Source organism: Sinocyclocheilus anshuiensis, unplaced genomic scaffold (assembly GCF_001515605.1).
Source record: "Sinocyclocheilus anshuiensis isolate Anshui unplaced genomic scaffold, SAMN03320099.WGS_v1.1 scaffold75, whole genome shotgun sequence".
NCBI classification, from domain to species: Eukaryota; Metazoa; Chordata; class Actinopteri; order Cypriniformes; family Cyprinidae; genus Sinocyclocheilus; species Sinocyclocheilus anshuiensis.
In genome coordinates this window covers 1062782-1084377 of record NW_015549634.1, presented here as the reverse complement: position 1 = coordinate 1084377, position 21596 = coordinate 1062782, and the positions used below count along the sequence as shown (strand labels likewise).

At 34.1% G+C, this 21596-nt stretch overlaps 1 protein-coding gene across 3 annotated transcripts in view; it reads left to right on the top strand.

The window, feature by feature from the left end:
* LOC107659695 (protein transport protein Sec31A-like) overlaps positions 1-21596 on the top strand; it is a 33773-nt gene that overhangs the window by 7139 nt on the left and 5038 nt on the right. For 2 of the 3 annotated variants that reach the window (XM_016448717.1, XM_016448716.1), the window contains 16 exons: positions 1386-1528; positions 1612-1711; positions 2476-2637; positions 2712-2864; positions 4183-4410; positions 6182-6256; positions 7404-7490; positions 7576-7687; positions 7761-7939; positions 11493-11619; positions 12939-13084; positions 13165-13338; positions 14896-15027; positions 16526-16679; positions 18499-18790; positions 20427-20485. In XM_016448717.1, coding sequence (XP_016304203.1) covers positions 1386-1528; positions 1612-1711; positions 2476-2637; positions 2712-2864; positions 4183-4410; positions 6182-6256; positions 7404-7490; positions 7576-7687; positions 7761-7939; positions 11493-11619; positions 12939-13084; positions 13165-13338; positions 14896-15027; positions 16526-16679; positions 18499-18790; positions 20427-20485 — 2323 coding nt within the window. Of the gene's footprint in view, positions 1-1385; positions 1529-1611; positions 1712-2475; positions 2638-2711; positions 2865-4182; positions 4411-6181; positions 6257-7403; positions 7491-7575; positions 7688-7760; positions 7940-11492; positions 11620-12311; positions 12458-12938; positions 13085-13164; positions 13339-14895; positions 15028-16525; positions 16680-18498; positions 18791-20418; positions 20486-21596 lie in introns of all 3 variants that reach the window. The other variant, XM_016448718.1, reaches the window with a different exon arrangement.

Sequence of the window (21596 nt, the reverse complement as noted above, 5' to 3'; positions counted from 1 at the left end):
CACAAGCTTGCGATTCGATTCGATTACCGATTTGATTCTCATTCACAAGCTTGCGATTCGATTACCGATTCGATTCTCATTCACAAGCTTGCGATTCGATTCGATTACCGATTTGATTCTCATTCACAAGCTTGCGATTCGATTACCGATTCGATTCTCATTCACAAGCTTGCTATTCGATTCAATTACCGATTCAATTCGATTCTCGTTCACACGCATTTGATTCGATTACCGATTCAATTCTCATTCACAAGCTTGCGATTCTATTTGATTACCGATTTGATTCTCATTCACAAGCTTGCGATTCGATTCGATTCTCGTTCACAAGCTTGCGATTCGATTACCGATTCAATTCTCATTCACAAGCTTGTGATTCGATTTAATTACCGATTTGATTCTCATTCACAAGCTTGCGATTTGATTACCGATTTGATTCTCATTCACAAGCTTGCGATTCGATTCAATTCGATTACCGATTCGATTCGATTCTCATTCACAAGCTTGCGATTCAATTCTATTACCGATTCGATTCTCGTTCACACGCATTTAAATGTGACATTACGTGACATTGTTTACAAGCCGTTATATTGAGGTCTTTGCGCGGCTGAAACACTGATCGAGCGATTACTTGAGACAGGATAAGGATAGTTGTACTCTTTCTTTTAACGTACCTTCGGATGTTTACTCATGTTTATTTTGTGCTATAACTAGTATTAAAGCGGAGGAGATGATCAGTTCACGTCTGTTGAACTGTGGCACTTCAGTGATCACTCCACATTAAACAGCGCCAAAACTGCATTTATTGTTTGATTGATGTCTTTGCGCATCTGAAACACTGATTGAGCGATTACATGAGACAGGATACAGATTGTAAAGTTGTACGCTTTCTTTTAACTTACCTTCGGATGTTTATTCATGTTTATTTTGTGCTGAAGCTGGTATTAATGTGAAGAAGATGATCAGTTCACGTGCGCCTCGCACTGCCGCGTCTGTTGATCTGAGGTGCTACAGCGATCTGTCACTCCACATTAAACAGCGCCAAAATGGCATTTATTGTAATACATGCAATACTGCAATACATTGGACAGAATTTGAAATCTGAGACTTTGTTTCATATTAAAAGTACTAAAGCACAATGCTTATTGCGATATATTGCATGGGAAGTGCCCTTCAACGTTCCGTCCATTAACTGAACATAGGCTAGACTAATCGATTCTTGTGATCTAAGAATCGATATCGTTCTGTAAAAATGAGAATCGATTAATATCGAGATACCGATATTTTTTACCCAGCCCTAATGCACACCCATCAACGCTTGACGAAAGCAGATCAGGCATGTTTTGAACCTGCTGCGTGATGTGTGTGTGTGTGTGTGTGTGTGTCAGATGCACTGCTCGGGGATGTTGTGGCATCCAGATGTGGCCACTCAACTGCTTCTGGCATCAGAGGATGACAGACTTCCGGTCATACAGATGTGGGACCTTCGGTTTGCAACCTCGCCTCTCAAAGTCCTGGAGAGCCACACCAGGTAGAGATTCACACAAACCCTGTCAGATTCAACTGATTCATTCAGGTCACGTCTCCACAAAAACACTCTTCTCAATGTTCCAGAGGGATTCTGTCCATCTCGTGGAGTCAAGCTGATCCAGAGCTTCTTCTGAGCAGCGGCAAAGACAACCGGATCCTGTGCTGGAACCCAAACACCGGAGAGGTGCGTCAGTCACACCTGCCGCTTTTCTACATTTGTCGACACTTCTATTCTAAGTGACTTGTTACGTGTCTCTACTGTCTTTTTCATCTGATTAATTTGAATCTTTTTTAAAGATTGATTTTCACAGACACAGTATGAACAAACAAAATAAAAACAGATTAGTTTAAAACATAATTTCATTACAGTAACATTTTTTAAATACTTAAAAATTAAATAGTTCTGTTAAAAGGTATGTTGTTTTCAAAAATAATGCATTTTATTAGTTGTTGTTAAATATAATATGTAATGTATTATTATTATTATTAGGGTTAAATGTCTCTACTGTGTCATTTTTGTGGTTAATATTTTGAATCTGTTTTTTTTTTAATTAATTTTCACAAACTTTCACAGACAATATTATTATTATTTTATAGAATAAATAACATCATAAAATATAACAATATTGCATTATTTTAGTACAATTTAACAGCTATTTATGTAATATTATATATAATGTATTATAAAATCTGCATTTTATTATTATTATTAAAATATAGAATAAATAATAATAAATATATAATATATATAATAAATTTAGTAATTGTAATAATTATTTCAGTAATTATTAAAATTAATAAAACAATTATTATATATATATTTTTTTTACTAACTTTAATAATTGTAATAATTTTCTCAAACAACTTTTTATCAGGATTAATGAAATCATAGAAATCGGATCGCATTGCACATGCACTGAGCATCATGCCTCGTCTCTGGTGTTTCAGGTGATTTACGAGCTGCCGACAGCCAATCAGTGGTGTTTCGATGTGCAGTGGTGTCCACGTAACCCCGCCCTCCTGTCAGCCGCATCGTTTGACGGACGGATCAGTGTGTACTCTGTGATGGGAGGACGTCTTCAGCAGCATCAGCACAGCACGGTGGACCAGGTGAGATTATGGGAACATTTAACCTGCTTTTCTTTGAGGAATGATGATCACATGATCTCTGTCTCTGTTCTTAGATCTCGGCTTCGTTTGACACCAGCGACCCGTTTGGAACCGGTCAGACTCTTCCTCCTCTGCAGGTTCCTCAGCCCTCAGTCGAAACCACCATCATCCCTCCGCTAAAAAAGCCGCCCAAGTGGGTACGGAGGCCCGTAGGAGCATCTTTCGCGGTGAGTATTACTGAGACATTGAGAAATCTGGTAAGATGTGTCTGATGAAAAATGTTTGTCAGCAAAGTTTTTTTCCCCTGACTAAGACGAGACGATAATAAGGTCATTAAACGATAACTGAGACTATATCAGCATACAATATTGTTGACGAAAATGTTGTTAAAAGAACAAAAACTTCACCAAACCCTTTTAACTTTTGTTGAGCCAAAACATTTCAGACTGCTGTACAAGACTCTATTATGCGAGCGTTCACGTTTGCGGTTGCCAGATATCAAGAGCTCAAATCCCACAATCAAAGCTTTTCTCTCTGCTTTTTGCTTTATACAATGTGGCAACCACTCACACGCGCTCTCTCATGATCTGAAAACACCGACATAAAGTACTGTACAAGTAAGCTGGAGTTCAGCGATGTCTGTTTAAATGAAAGCGTCATTCAGCAGTCTGTGTTCTGTCAGGGATCTCCACTGTATTGTTTGCTGATTGTAACGTTATTTACGCAACCTCTGTGCGACAATAAGTCTTTTTTGCCGTTGTTTTAAAATAGAAACATTGGGCTAATGCAATTTGGAATTATTGTAAAATAAATTTCCCAAGTGAGAACAATCATTGCAATTAAAATTGAGCAAAATATTATTTATTATTAAATACATTTTTAACATTATACAGAAAGACGAAAATGTGTAAGTTTCCACTGACTAAAATGCTCAAACATTTAGTCGACCAAAACTAAAACGGGACAAGTTGACTAAATGTTGACCCTGGAGCACAAAACCAGTCATAAGGGTCAATTTTGCAAAATTGAGATATATACATCATCTGAAAGCGGAATAAATAATCTTTCCATTGATGTATGGTTTGTTAGGATAGAACAATATTTGGCCGAGATACAACTATTTGAAAATCTGGAATCTGAGAGTGCAAAAAAATCAAAATATTGAGAAAATCATCTTTAAAGTTGTCCAAATTAAGTTCTTAGCAATGCATATTACTAATCAAAAATTAAGTTTTGATATATTTATGGTAGGACATTTACAAAATATCTTCATGGAACATGATCTTTACTAAATTATCCTAATGATTTTTGGCATAAAAGAAAAATTTATAATTTTGACCCATACAATGTATTGTTGGCTATTGCTACAAATATACCCCAGCGACTTAACACTGCTTTTGTGCTCCAGGGTCACATATATGATAAAAAATAAAAGTTACATTTGACACAGACTTGCACTAAGACTAAATAAAAAGAAATAAATAGCTGACAAAATGAACACTGTTGAGCTTCCTGTGAGTCTGTGCTTGCTTCTGTCTCCTCTAGTTCGGAGGGAAGCTGGTGACGTTTGAGAGCCCTAATGTGGCTCCGCAGCAGCAGCAGCCAATCCGGCGACAGGTGCATGTGAGTCAGGTGACCACAGAGACGGAGTTCCTCCAGCGCTCGGACGAGCTGCAGGCCGCTCTGCAGTCAGGATCCTTCAGCAGCTACTGCCACGGCAAGATCAGCAGCGCCCCGTCGGACGCCGAGCAGGACATATGGAGGTTCCTCATGGTATAAACATTCACATTTACACACAACTACAACTCCACATGTGACCTGGACCCTGGAGCACAAAAGCAGTCTTAAGTCGCTGGGGTATATTTGTAGCAATAGCCAACAATACATTGTATGGGTCAAAATTATCGATTTTTCTTTTATGCCAAAAATCATTAGGATATTAAGTAAAGATCATGTTCCATGAAGATATTTTAAATCTCAATTTCACAAAATTGACCCTTATGATTGGTTTTGTGCTCCAGGGTCACAAATGTCGTTCCAACTCTTATTTACTAGGGCTGGGACAATAAATCGATGCATGGCGATTCGTGGATCGATTCTGAGATTATCGGTATGCATCGTGATTCTCTCTGGAATCGATTCTGAGCTTAGTTTTTAACAGTAGATGGCGCTCTAGCTTAGTTTTTAACCGTACACTCAAATGCTCACGAATAAGAGCGTGTGTGCGTTCGGCTGAGTAATGTAAGTGGTTAAATGTACTTGCACATAGGCTTTTATGCTTTATGATGAGATTAATGTAAACACAGCCCACTGTGAACATCCTTGTAATTCGCTTCAACCTTTTCTAACTTTATGAATGATTATTTTAGGTTCAAATGGTGCGTGTGTGAGGAACTGGAATAAAGCAGAATACGGCTAAAACACGCAGTGCCATCTGCTGTTAAAAACTAAGCTCAGAATCGATTCAAGAGAGAATCACGATGCCTTCGGAAAATCTCAGAATCGATGCAGAATCATTTCTCGATTCGCGATGCATCGATTTATTGTCCCAGCCCTAATATTTACTTTCTTCTGCGAAACACAAACAGAGATGCCACAAAACCCGGCTTCATTCAACCTAATGAAAAGCATAGTTAACACAGTGTCTTAAATCACTATAGTGCACTACATTCCAATACTGTTTCAGGAGGTCTTAAAAAGTCTTAATTCACCCTATGAAGGCCTAGAAAGAATCTTAAATCAGAGCCAGAAGTCTAAAATTCATAAAGGCATGGCAAATAAATGTTGCACGCACTTCAAAACATGAACATCTCGTATCTATCTTTTTGTCTTTTTAATATAAGTCTCCTTAAATCAGGATGCATTTGCTTGAGATGCAAAATGTTTTGAAAAAAAGATATGATGTCTGAAAAAATTGAGCAAAATTATCTATTTCAGATACAGATTTAGCACCTTTTATAATGTTGGGTAGGGCTGCACGATTTGAAATCTATTTGTGATTTTTCTGATAAAAAATTATGATATTAAAATGTGATTAAAAAAACTCATTTGTAGAGCTGTATATTTTGGCCAATATGTTGTTGTTTTTAATAATAATTGCAATAATTATTATTGCTAAATAAAATCTAAAAAATATATATACTATTGCAATATTTCACTGTAAAATAAAAAATCAAGTTTTTAAGAAAAATAATATATTAATAATTAAATTTTACATTACAATACTAATTAGCTAAGCTTTTATTTATTTGATGAAAACTGCAGGAAGCCCTTAAAGCTTCTCTGTTGTTAATAACTGCTTAAGAATTGTTTTATTTCGGATTCAAGAGAGCATTTGATTAGACAGAAAATCAGACAGAATTTTAAAAAAAATTGAGTTCATGTGTTCCCTGGGAATCGAACCCATGACTTTGCTGTTGCAAGCACCGGAATAGATAATATAGATCATCTTTAAGCTGTCATATTCATGCTAAAATCCACAGAGAACTGATGCATGAATCAGTTTGAGGTGAAATGCATGACTGTTCTGTGGTGTTTTTAACAGGTGAACTTTGAAGATGAAGCGCGTGTGAAGTTTCTGCGGCTGCTGGGCTTCAGTAAAGACGAGCTGCAGAGGAAGGTATCGCATCAAACTACAGCACTGTCAACATTCGGATTCATTCACTAGTCATTATATTAGATGAGAGCGGGGTAAACTGTGCCACCTATGTACAGAAGTTGTCCTATAAAATAAGACATTTGTTCTAAATGCAAGACAAAATATGCCATTTTCTAGATTTACCCACTGACACATCTTACCCCACCTCATTACTTTTCAGATGTTTTGCCATGAAAATCATGAATAATGCATGTTTTTCAGTGACCAGGAGATATTACGCTCCCATACTGACAAAAAATGGCCATAACAGTTGTTCATATGACTTATGCACTATATTCCAAGTTTTACGACTAATAATAACTAAAATAATAAGATAAGAATACTACTACTACTAATAATAACAACAAAAACAACAGTAATAATAATAAAAATAACAATAATGCTAATAATAATGCTTATAATATTAACTAATAATATTTATTCATTCTTTTTTATTTTTAGTGCTAGTTATTAAATAATAATTATTTTAATGTTTAGTCTTATTATTTTTATTATTATTTCAATAATAATAATAATTATTATTATTATTATTAAATTCTAATATGTATTATTATTAAATATTAAATTAGTAATAAAAATTATTAGTATTATTTTTATTTTTTCTTAGTCTTAGTTATTTCAGTAATTATTATTTTTATTATTAGTCACAATATTTAAATTATTATAATTAGTCTTCGTCTATTTTTTTCCTGATGATGCTGATTATGTGAGAGATTAGGGCTGTGTATCGGCAAAAATCTGGCGATACGATACGTATCACGATACAGGGGTTGCGATACGATATGTTGCGATATATTGCGATACTGTAAGCAAGACGATACATTGGGATATTTCTTAAAACATTAAAAACATTTTGCCACTGTTTAAGTTCAGAGGTAAGAAGAGTGCTATCTAGCGGTCGGGATGTAAACTCAAAACAATGGCCATGAATCTTGTATACATTTTTTTTGTTTTTTTTATATCGATATTGCATTTTTGTGAATAGATACAGTATCGCCAAACAAAATATCGCGATACTCATGTGTATTGATATTTTCTTACACCCCTATGAGAGAAACAGACCCATAATTTTTGAGTGAAGCTCTAATTCTAGCCTCTATTTCTGCAGATCTCAGCGTGTTTGGGGAGGAAGCTTCATCCGAACGGTTTAGACGTGAATGATCTGGCTGAGAAGATGCAGACGCTTTCTGATCAGGTGTGTGTCAGCTGCGCTTTAAATCAATGCATGCATGCTAGAAATCTCTTGTTGTACTGTATCTGATGTTGAATCGTCCAATCAGAGAGCAGATGAGTCAGACGGTTTGTCCGGCCGTGAGTCTCCGGCTGATTTCTTCAGTCAGCTACCAAAGAAAGAGAAAGACCGAGCGCCCTTCCAGATCCCCGTGTCCTCAGGTGAGCGTCTTATGAATGACACGCATGTTATGATATTGATGTTTAGATATGAATGTGGTGCTGTGTTGAGCAGATACGGACGGTCTGATCAGTCAGGCTCTGTTGGTGGGGAACTTCGAGGCTGCGGTGGATCTGTGCTTGAATGACGGCCGTTTCGCCGAAGCTATCCTCCTGTCAATCAGCGGAGGGGAGGAGCTACTGAAGAAGACCCAGCAACGCTACCTCCACCGACAGACCAACAGCGTCTCCATGGTAACCGCTTATGATCATTAGCATCTGTGCATGATGTCATTTTTGTTTCAGATTAATTCGTGCAAACTATGTCAGTATTCACTTCCATCTCCACTGTAAGTGTTATTTAATTGTTTTCTATTTATTTATTATTATTATTATTATTATTAGTCGTAGTAGTAGTTGTTGTCTTATTAAAATATTTTTAATAGTAATAATAAAAATATGACTTTTTATAACAATAATAATTTAAAAAGTATTATTTGTTCTTATTAGTCTTGTTAGTCTTATGTTATTACTATTATTATTATTGAATGTAATATTAAAATGACTAATAATAATAACAATTAGAATACTACTACTACTTCAAAAAATAATAATAACATTAATAATTTGTTTTATATTTATATACTTGTTATATTATAATATATATTATAAAACATTTGTTATATTATGAAGTTATTGTTGTTAGTATTATATGATTATTATTGATTATAAGACGACTAATGTAATATAATAATATATATTAAATAATAATTCTTTTTGTTATTAGTCTTATTTATCCCACTGTGTTCTTTTTAAAATATTATATATATATATATATATATATATATATATATATTGTGTAAATTTATTTTTTTTTTGCTAAGGTTTGCATATGGTGGTGTGTTCTAAATAACTATAAATATCGTCTTGCTTACAGTATCGCAATATATCGCAACATATCGTATCGCAACCCCTGTATCGTGATACGTATCGTATCGCCAGATTTTTGCCGATACACAGCCCTAATCTCTCACATAATCAGCATCATCAGGAAAAAAATAGACGAAGACTAATTATAATAATTTAAATATTGTGACTAATAATAAAAATAATAATTACTGAAATAACTAAGACTAAGAAAAAATAAAAATAATACTAATAATTTTTATTACTAATTTAATATTTAATAATAATACATATTAGAATTTAATAATAATAATAATAATTATTATTATTATTATTAAATTCTAATATGTATTATTATTAAATATTAAATTAGTAATAAAAATTATTAGTATTATTTTTATTTTTTCTTAGTCTTAGTTATTTCAGTAATTATTATTTTTATTATTAGTCACAATATTTAAATTATTATAATTAGTCTTCGTCTATTTTTTTCCTGATGATGCTGATTATGTGAGAGATTAGGGCTGTGTATCGGCAAAAATCTGGCGATACGATACGTATCACGATACAGGGGTTGCGATACGATATGTTGCGATATATTGCGATACTGTAAGCAAGACGATACATTGGGATATTTCTTAAAACATTAAAAACATTTTGCCACTGTTTAAGTTCAGAGGTAAGAAGAGTGCTATCTAGCGGTCGGGATGTAAACTCAAAACAATGGCCATGAATCTTGTATACATTTTTTTTGTTTTTTTTATATCGATATTGCATTTTTGTGAATAGATACAGTATCGCCAAACAAAATATCGCGATACTCATGTGTATTGATATTTTCTTACACCCCTATGAGAGAAACAGACCCATAATTTTTGAGTGAAGCTCTAATTCTAGCCTCTATTTCTGCAGATCTCAGCGTGTTTGGGGAGGAAGCTTCATCCGAACGGTTTAGACGTGAATGATCTGGCTGAGAAGATGCAGACGCTTTCTGATCAGGTGTGTGTCAGCTGCGCTTTAAATCAATGCATGCATGCTAGAAATCTCTTGTTGTACTGTATCTGATGTTGAATCGTCCAATCAGAGAGCAGATGAGTCAGACGGTTTGTCCGGCCGTGAGTCTCCGGCTGATTTCTTCAGTCAGCTACCAAAGAAAGAGAAAGACCGAGCGCCCTTCCAGATCCCCGTGTCCTCAGGTGAGCGTCTTATGAATGACACGCATGTTATGATATTGATGTTTAGATATGAATGTGGTGCTGTGTTGAGCAGATACGGACGGTCTGATCAGTCAGGCTCTGTTGGTGGGGAACTTCGAGGCTGCGGTGGATCTGTGCTTGAATGACGGCCGTTTCGCCGAAGCTATCCTCCTGTCAATCAGCGGAGGGGAGGAGCTACTGAAGAAGACCCAGCAACGCTACCTCCACCGACAGACCAACAGCGTCTCCATGGTAACCGCTTATGATCATTAGCATCTGTGCATGATGTCATTTTTGTTTCAGATTAATTCGTGCAAACTATGTCAGTATTCACTTCCATCTCCACTGTAAGTGTTATTTAATTGTTTTCTATTTATTTATTATTATTATTATTATTATTAGTCGTAGTAGTAGTTGTTGTCTTATTAAAATATTTTTAATAGTAATAATAAAAATATGACTTTTTATAACAATAATAATTTAAAAAGTATTATTTGTTCTTATTAGTCTTGTTAGTCTTATGTTATTACTATTATTATTATTGAATGTAATATTAAAATGACTAATAATAATAACAATTAGAATACTACTACTACTTCAAAAAATAATAATAACATTAATAATTTGTTTTATATTTATATACTTGTTATATTATAATATATATTATAAAACATTTGTTATATTATGAAGTTATTGTTGTTAGTATTATATGATTATTATTGATTATAAGACGACTAATGTAATATAATAATATATATTAAATAATAATTCTTTTTGTTATTAGTCTTATTTTTTTTATTAAATTAAATTGTTATTATTAGTATTATTATTGTTTATTATTAGTCTTAGTTATTATCAGTAATTATCATTAATATTGTTATTATTTGTAGCAATTTCTTAGTAGTCATTATTATTATTATTGTTTTTATTAGTCACAATATTCTTTAAATTACTATTATTATTATTATTTTTAGTCGCAGTATTATTATTATTATTATTATTAGTCACTGTATTATTATTATTATTATTATTAGTCACTGTATTATTATTATTATTATTATTAGTCACTGTATTATTATTATTATTATTATTAGTCACTGTATTATTATTATTATTATTATTAGTCACTGTATTATTATTATTATTATTATTAGTCACTGTATTATTATTATTATTATTATTAGTCACTGTATTATTATTATTATTATTATTAGTCACTGTATTATTATTATTATTATTATTAGTCACTGTATTATTATTATTATTAGTCACTATTATTATTATTATTAGTCACTATTATTATTATTATTTATCATTAGTCTTAGTTATTATCAGTAATTATAATTATTAATATTATTGTTATTATTTGTAGCCATTTCTAATTAGTCATTATTATTATTATTATTATTATTAATGTTTTTATTAGTCACAATATTCTTTAAATTACTATTATTATTAGTCACAGTATTATTAGTCACAGATTTATTATTATTATTATTATTAGTCACAGTATTATTATTATTATTATTAGTCACAGTATTATTATTATTATTATTAGTCACAGTATTATTATTATTATTAGTCACAGTATTGTTATCATTATTATTACTCACAGTATTATTATTATTATTAGTCACAGTATTATTATTATTATTAGTCACAGTATTATTATTATTATGTATTAATGAGTTGTTTTTCCTGGTCAGCTGATCTCGTCAGTGGTGACGCACAACTGGTGTGATATCGTCCAGAGCTGTGAGCTGGATAACTGGAAGGAGGCGCTAGCGGCTCTGCTGACCTACGCTAACCTCGAGGCGTTCGCTCCTCTCTGCGGTGAGAGCATCACGAGTCTAAACACAGTCTCTTTATTAGTCACAGTATTATTATTATTATTATTAGTCACAGTATTATTATTATTATTATTAGTCACAGTATTATTATTATTATTATTAGTCACAGTATTATTATTATTATTAGTCACAGTATTATTATTATTATTAGTCACAGTATTGTTATCATTATTATTACTCACAGTATTATTATTATTATTAGTCACAGTATTATTATTATTATTAGTCACAGTATTATTATTATTATTAGTCACAGTATTATTATTATTATTAGTCACAGTATTATTATTATTATTAGTCACAGTATTATTATTATTATTAGTCACAGTATTATTATTATTATGTATTAATGAGTTGTTTTTCCTGGTCAGCTGATCTCGTCAGTGGTGACGCACAACTGGTGTGATATCGTCCAGAGCTGTGAGCTGGATAACTGGAAGGAGGCGCTAGCGGCTCTGCTGACCTACGCTAACCTCGAGGCGTTCGCTCCTCTCTGCGGTGAGAGCATCACGAGTCTAACCACAGTCTCTTGATTAGTCTGCTGCTGCTGACAAACACACTTCTGCATCAGTATAGAGTATAAGAGCTCTGAATGCAGCTCGTCCAATCAGAGCTCAGAGTCTGGAGTGATTGACAGCTCTGTGTGTGTGTGTGTGTGTGTGTGTGTGTGTGTAGATACTCTGGGCTCCCGTCTGCAGGCTGACGGCACAGAGAAGTGCTGTCTGCAGGCCTGTCTGTGCTTCATCTGCTCGGGGAACATCAAGCGTCTGGTGGAGTGCTGGACGTCACAGAGAGACTGTTCTTCTCCGCTGGCGCTGGAGGTCACACACACGCACTCTTTCACGCTTATATTGAGTGAATGCTGTCGTGCGCTGACGTCTGTGTTCACGTGCGTCTGCAGGATCTGGTGGAGAAGGTGATGATCCTGCGCAAGTCGATCGAGCGTCTGCGTAGCGGCGAGGTTTGTGTTCAGAGCTCAGCGCTGACTGAGAAGCTCATCCAGTACTCCAGCATCCTGGCATCACAGGGCAGCTATCGTCCAGAGCTGTGAGCTGGATAACTGGAAGGAGGCGCTAGCGGCTCTGCTGACCTACGCTAACCTCGAGGCGTTCGCTCCTCTCTGCGGTGAGAGCATCACGAGTCTAACCACAGTCTCTTGATTAGTCTGCTGCTGCTGACAAACACACTTCTGCATCAGTATAGAGTATAAGAGCTCTGAATGCAGCTCGTCCAATCAGAGCTCAGAGTCTGGAGTGATTGACAGCTCTGTGTGTGTGTGTGTGTGTGTGTGTGTGTGTGTAGATACTCTGGGTGCTCGTCTGCAGGCTGAAGGCACAGAGAAGCACTGTCTGCAGGCTTGTCTGTGCTTCATCTGCTCGGGGAACATCAAGCGTCTGGTGGAGTGCTGGACGTCACAGAGAGACTGTTCTTCTCCGCTGGCGCTGGAGGTCACACACACGCACTCTTTCACGCTTATATTGAGTGAATGCTGTCGTGCGCTGACGTCTGTGTTCACGTGCGTCTGCAGGATCTGGTGGAGAAGGTGATGATCCTGCGCAAGTCGATCGAGCGTCTGCGTAGCGGCGAGGTTTGTGTTCAGAGCTCAGCGCTGACTGAGAAGCTCATCCAGTACTCCAGCATCCTGGCATCACAGGGCAGCTTGAGTTCAGCGCTCCGCTACCTGCCTGACAGCCCAGACCAGGTGCACACACTAATACACATTTACATATGTGACCCTGCAGCACAAAAGCAGTCTTAAGTCGCTGGGGTATATTTGTAGCAATAGCCAACAATACATTGTATGGGTCAAAATTATCAATTTTTCTTTTATGCCAAAAATCATTAGGATATTAAGTAAAGATCATGTTCCATGAAGATATTTTGTAAATTTCCTACCTAAAACTTAATTTTTGATTAGTAATATGCATTGCTAAGAACTTCATTTGAACAACTTTAAAGATGATTTTCTCAATATTTAGATTTTTTTGCACCCTCAGATTCCAGATTTTCAAATAGTTGTCTCTCAGCCAAATATTGTCCTATTCTAACAAACCATACATCAATGGAAATATTATTTATTCAGCTTTCGGATGATGTATAAATCTCAGTTTAAAAAAATTGACCCTTATGACTGGTTTTGTGCTCCAGGGTCACATATTAACAATGCAGATTTACATGTGAGCTTCTTATAACATGCATTTGGGAAAGCAACATGCATCATCCATCCTTAGAAACATGTAATGGGAAGAAGCACTTATAAAGCAACTGTTGTCCACAATAGAATTTGGTTTGGTTTTTTCACCAAAATAAATTAGTATTGTTATTTTTATATTCTTCTGTAAAATTATTATTATTATTATTAATTTAAATTTTATTTTTATTGTAATTAAATGCTTAGTTTTTATTTTACGGTACAATAGAATTATTGCTATTTTATTTTTTGTTATTTAATCAAATAAAGATTAATTAATTTTTAAATATTAATTTTTATTTTACAGTGCAATATTATTATTGCAATAGTAATATATTTCTTTATTGATTGGTTATAATTTAATTAAACCTAATTAAGCTATAATTTAATTATTATAACTCTATAATACAGTATAGTAGAATTATTGCTATTTACATTTTTATGATTTAATAAAATAAAAATATTTAAATGATTAAATAATGATTATTGTTATTTAGGGCTGGACAATAATTCAATATCAATATGTATCGCGATATAATTTTTTTCAATAACGGTGATATGATTTTTTTGGGAAAGAAATTAATACTTTTATTTAGCAAGGATGCTTAAAATTGATCAAAAGTGATGATAAAGGCGTTTATAATGTTACAAAAGATTTCTATTTCAGATAAATAGTGTTCATATCGATATCGGAATTATATCGTATCGACCGAAATTAAGAAATATATCGTGATATCAATTTTGGCCATATCGTCCAGCCCTATTGTTATTATTATTATTATTATTACAATGCAATATTGCTATAATAATTTATTTGTTTGTTAATTTAATAAAATAAAATAATATTATTTTTACAGTGTAATATTATTATTGCTATAGTAATATTTCTTTATTGATTTAATTTTTATAATTTATAATCTAATAAGATGAAATGTGTAAATTTATAATAATAATATAATTTGTAAATATTTACATGACAGTAGTATTATTGCTGTTTTAAAATGTATAATTTAATAAAATAACAATATTTACAGTGATGTGGGTGGTAAGTGTGTTTGTGTGGTCTAGGCTGGTGTTCGGATGTTAAGAGAGCGGCTGTCGCATGCGAAGGGTGAGATCCTGCAGAGACCACAGCCGTCTGCGCCAGCAGGAGGCGCTAAAGCACCGGCAAACACACACACTCCTGCAGCACACACACAGGTGAGACACAGCTCACACACACACACACACACTCCTGCAGCACACACACAGGTGAGACGCACATGATCTGTGAGTGAGTGAGTGAGTGAGTGAGTGTGTGTGTGTGTGTGTGTGTGTGAGAGAGAGAGAGAGTGTGTGTGTGTGTACTTGTTTTTCTATTCTGGTGGGGACTTAAATCTGAATACACACAGAGTGTGAGTGTGTGAGAGTGTGAGAGTGTGTGTGTGTGTGAGAGTGTGTGTGTGAGTGTGAGTGTGTGTGTGAGTGTGTTTGTGTGTGAGAGTGTGTGAGTGTGTGAGTGTGTGAGTGTGTGAGTGTGTGAGAGTGTGAGAGTGTGTGTGTGTGTGTGTGTGTGTGTGTGTGTGTGTGTGTGTGTGTGTGTGTGTTTAATGATGCTTGAACTCCAGTGTCGTCTGTCATCCATCCAAGTCTCCCATCCCTGTCTGTCTGTGATGATGATCAGCAGAGATTATTTGCTTTCTGATGGCCTTGATGAAATTGTGCGTCTGCTGCTGGATGTTGTGTAAGTCGAGGCTGCTGTTTGCACGGGGGCGTCTCGTCTGATTTACAGTGCGTTCTCATGCCACATCTGCATGTTTCCTAAAGTGTGTGTTGTCTTTAGGGAGTTTGTGTTGAAACAGAATAAGGTTATAGTTTGATTGCGAATGCTTAACCAGTGACATTATTCTAAAGAGAAATATGTTTGTCTTTGTAATTTCTTAACCAGTGTTATTTTAGTTTAGTTTATATACTATTATAGTATACATTAAAATTTTGGATTAGCTTTTATTTTTATATTTTCACTTTTCATTTTAACTTTATTTTAAGCTTTAGTAATTTGACGTGCTTTTGTTATTTAAGTGAGTAATATAAAAGATAAATAGAAATAATTGTAAAAAAAAAAAAATTTTAATTAAAATATTAAATACTGATTAAAGAAAAATTATAAAATAATAAACAATTATTTAAAAAAATTATTTAGCTTAATTTTTTAATATAGTTTAGTTCGTAAAATACTTTGAAATTCTTTAAAAAAAATAGTATTTAGCTTTATATTAAATATTTGTATTAATGTTTATTTCTGTTTAGTTTTAGTAATTTTTGTACATCTTAAACTTATTTTTCCAGTTCCTGAAATTATTTTCAGAGTTACTAATTTTTCAGTACTAAAATTAAACGTAAAAATTAATTACAAAATTAATATTAAATATAAAAAAAAAAAAAATCCAATTAATTTTCGGGGTTTTTTTGTTTGTTTAATACGAGTAATTTTAGTACTTCATCTTAAAAACATATTTCAGTTAGTTCCCATTTCATCTCAATTTAATTTTTTTGAATAATAGTTTTTCATCTGATATTTATGTTTTATTTTATTTCAGCTATATTTAAAATATTTAGTAGTTTTAGTTAACAGCACTGCAATAACTGGTAATAGCTCTGCCTTGAACGGCTTTTCTTGTTCATATCATATATTGGGTGTGTTGTAATGTGTGTTCAGGGGCCCTACGGATCCGCAGCTCCTCCTCAGATGCAGCAGATGATGCCCCGTCTCTTCACTCCTCAGCCGCGGCCCGATTCTGCTGCTCCTGCTGGAGCTCCACCGTCGAGCCTCAGACCCTGTGTCTACCCACAACACCCTGCCACAGCTCCGGGTACCTGTCAATCAAACACCATTCATAATATACACCAGTCATTCAAACACTGATGTGCACACTACTGTACTGAGGCTCCTCTGCTCACCAAAGCTGCGTTTATTTGATCCAAAATACGGTACAAAATTGTGAAATATTTTTACAATTTAAAACAGCTGTTTTTCATGTGAATGGCTGTTAAAATTTAATTTATTGCTGTGATCAAAGCTGATTTTTTTTTTTTTGAGTCGCACATCCAATCAAAATATTCAAGAGTTATATGTCACCTTATATGGATAGGAAAGAAATATAATTGTTGACTATAAGGTGTAAGTAAGATTTGTCTAGCTGTCTAGACATTGGTTTCAGTTCCTCAGCAGAAATAGCATCAGCACCGTGTGTAAAAGAGAAAGTACATGAAGTGCATCTGTTTGAGAGATAAAAGGACAGAGCGAAGCCTTGAAATAATATTAACACAGATGCAACTATAAAATGTAACGTAAATATTTTAAAAGTGTAAATGTAACCCAGAAAATTATTGTTATATATTTTTGCTGATAACTGATTGTTCTATAAATCGACTTTTGGTGCTGAATAATCAGCAAAACTGATCAATCGGTCGACCTTCAGAAATCATTATAATATGCTGCTCAAGAAACATTTCTTACCATGTTGTATATTAATGCATGTCTTAAAGTAATAATGCCCAAAGGAATAATAATAATAAGGAATGTTGTACACCGAAGATATTTTTTCAACAAACAGTTCTGTTGTGCTGCATCTTATTCGACAAAAAATAAAAATGCAATGTTTTGTTGTAAATTAATCAAAACAAATAATCCATAATGTTTTGTCTGTCACGTACACAACCATAGACAGTATCACATTCAGTGTAATGCTTTTTATGACCGCTCTGTTACATAAAAATAAACACCGGTAAAAAATGTAAAGGTTAAAGAACAAAGCTAGAATATAGGAATAAACGAATTTACAATATAATACAAAATTTAAATTGTGCAAATAAATAGCAGTGTAAATAAATATACAATACAGTGCAGCTGTAGCAGATGTAATTGTTATATTCTCATTATTTAATATTTTCAAGATTAAATTGTTAACATTTGATTAATTAATTTTATTAGACACCATTTTAATGATACATTTGTATTAAATCATAAAATGCAGAATCTAGAAAAAATAAAACGGAAAACAGAATTTATGGAAATTAAAAAGTAAATGTTATGTTTACATTCGTTCTCAAAATGTAACAAAACATGTAGAAGCATTTCCTTCCCCGTTAATGAATATCATGATAAATATTGATATCATATGATAGTCCAACCAAAATTTATTCAGACACCTTCAACATTTCTCACATTATCAGTTTATTTGCTATAGTTTAGAAAATGGTAATAAAATATGACAAGAACTTGTTTGAGAACAAATTCATCTTGATAATGTCAGATAAATTAGAGAAAAAAACACGCAAGCAAAACATGCTCAGGTCAAAGTGTCTGAATAATTTTCGGTCCCAAATTTTACTGGTAGTCCACTGTATGAAGAATTTTTGGGTATAATATGTTACAGTTTATTTTATTTTGCTATCCTCACATAAATGAACTATAGTGTCCTGCACCCACTAGTAAAAACATATCAGAAATTATATCTGCTGTCTGAATAATTTTTGGTTTGACTGTATGTAAAAAAAAAAAAAAAGATTGTGCTTGTAATATTTTTGGCCATATCACCCAGCCCTACCCCATCTTTTGAACAGTAGTGTATTATCAGCAAGCAAATGTATTTTATAAAGCTGTCTGCCTGTGATGTTTGGTTCCTGCAGGTTTTGCTCCGTCTCAGCCGTTTGCTCAGTCTGGTTCTTTCGGAGCTCCGGTGGGTTTCATGTCCGGCCCCTCGATGTCGGGGCCCTCAGTGCCACCCTCCTCGCCCCCGGGCCCCATGATGCTCGCTCCGCCCGGCCCAGGGTTCCTCTCACCCACGTCTCTGCCCTTGTTTCCAGCGGCTCCTCCCGGCGGGGCCTATCTTCCTCTCAGAGCCGGGTATCCTCAGGGCGGCCCCGGAGCCCCAGGGGTCAAGATCTTCAGCGGCGCCGGTGTCCCGCCTCCATTAGTCGACTAATCGCACGTTTATTAATAAACCATTTAAATCATCATAATGCGCCTTTAATTGCCTACACAGCCTTATAAGCGCTCAAGCACACGCATAAAGCTTGCCGCAGCGCACCGGCAGAAGTAATGATTATGAATGTGTCAGGGAAAAACAGTAAGAAGGCTGCATTAACATTTTAATAATATATTGATAAACAAGTGCTTTCTTTGTTTTCGACTTTAGAGATGAATTCGGCGACACTGACTCGTCGTCTCCGCAGTAGTGACGCACGCGCCTGTTTCATACGGATTACATAATCTGAGAATATTTGGTTTCCATTTGATTTGGTTCATCTGAAAGTAGACATTTCGCTCTCTATAGATAAGTTTTCATTTGCTTTTGGAGCATTTGGATGTCCTGCCTGATGTTCTGTATTATTACCACAGACCAGTCGTTAACAATCTGTGTGACTTCGCCAATGTGGATTTTTATTTATTTTTCTGCAAATAAGCGACTAATAAAATTTTGGTCGACCAGGCCTCTTCTCATTGACTAACGGTTAGTAGACTATTAGGGGGCAGCCTTAGTGTTTATACTGTTCAATGCAGAAATATCGTGTGTGTGTCTGTGTGTGTGTGTGTGTGTGTGGGTGTGTGTTTAAGAGGGACAGCAACAGTCCAAACTCAGCTCTTCTAATATTTAATGCTGACTGATTACGAGTCATTTGCATATTCGCACATTGATCATGTTGTGATTCCTATGTGATCTCTCTGAGCTTCATTGTTAATGTTTGTGTGATCGCTCAATGCTGATTAAAACTATGCTGTGTGAGTTTTGCATTATATAAACAGACTAAGAAATGTCTACACTAATGTTTCAAAGTTTGGGGTCGATAAGATTTGAAAAAAATCCTCTTCGGGTCATCAAGGCTGCATTTATTTGCTCAAAAATACAGCAAAGTAAAAATGATTGAAGATTTTTATATAATATAATATATAATATAATATTTATATTGTTTTGTATAAAATATTTTTTATAAAAAAATATATATAAAAAAAAGTAAATATTTTAAATCATAAATATTCAAAAATATTTATAAATAAATATTTTATTAAAAAAAAAAAGTGAAATATTATTACAATTTCAAATAGCCTTTTTCTATGTGAATATCTGTTAAACTGTAATTTATTTCTGTGATGCGCAGCTGTATTTTCAGCATCATTACTCAGTCTTCAGTGTCACATGATCTTCAGAAATCATTCTAATATGTTGATTTGCTGCTCAAGAAACATTTCTGATTATTATCAATGTTGAAAACAGTCGTGCTGCACAATATTTTTGTGGATTCACAGATGAATAGGAAGTTCAAAAGAACAGCATTTATTTGAAATAGAAATCTTTTGTATTATAAATCTTGCTGAATCTGACAGACCCCTAAACTTTTGAATGCTAGTGTAAGTCAGACTGAAAGAGAAGCTACAGAGACACTTAAATCACCCTCACAAACGTCTGTAAAGATGCAGTGACATTCAGACATTTCTAACTGTGACTTGAGTGTCCAGATATGTTTATCTGCTGCTGTATTGATGCATGCATTTATATTTAAATGCAGATATATGTTTTGGTGACTGATCCGCTGTGATTGTGTGAATATTGTCTCTTCAGTTCAGGACGGGTGGAACGACCCTCCAGCTGTACGCGCAGGACAACGCAAGAAAAAGGTATTTAGAATTTGCATAATGATGTTACTTATAATAATGCATTTAACGGGAAACAATATCCACTGACATGATGCTGGAGCTGCTTCTCAATCTGGCCTCGTTCTGCATGTTTCTATTAAATAAACATTCACATTTGTGCATTTGGTAGATGCTTTAATCTAAAGCAACTCACACTCCATTTAAGATGTTCATATGAGTTCATGCATTCCCTGGGAATCGAACCCATGACTTAGGTGTTGCAAGCACCATGATCTACTGTCTAAGCTTCAATTAGAAATATGAGTGCTACTTTATTTAATCTATCTGCAATAAAATTATTTTATTTACAAATATTGCATGCAGTTGCATTTATCATATTAAATGTCATATCAAATACAATAGATAAATATTTACAAATATTGCATGCATTTGCATGAAATATGAATTTTCATTGTTGTATTAAAATGACTGCTGTTTGTTATATCAAATTCAGTGATTGCATAAAAACCTTGAATTAAAATATGTTCTCAAAAATATAAAACAATAAATGATTCCAGTATTTTTTTTTATAAATATTGCATGCATTTGCATGTTTTTTTTTATTATGTGTTAAAATAACTGGTGTTTCTTATTACATTAAGGGTTTTTATACAATCATAGGATTTCATGACTTTTAATGCTAAAATCTGTTCTCAAAAATATAAAACAATAAATGTTTAACATATATTTCATGCATTTGCATGCATGAATTTTCATTGTTATATTTTAAAATAACTGCTATTTGTTATATTCTATGATTGCAGAAAGATCCTAAATGAAATGACTTTAAAGGTTAAAATATTTCCTCAAAAAATAAAACATGCAAACAGTGCACAATGTACTATTTATGAAAATGGACAGGTTATATATTGCATCATTTGTTCAGCTCTCAGGTGGAAACATGGTCTGACTGTATGCTCAGTGTCTGCTCAGAGTGTCATTGGACTGAACACTGTGTGCGTGTGTGTGCGTGTCTGTGTGCGTGCGTGTGCGTGTCTGTGTGTGTGTGCGTGTCTGTGCGTGTGTGTGTGCGCGTGTCTCTGCGCGTGTCTGTGTGCGCATGTCTGTGTGCGCGTGTCTGTGTGCGCACGTC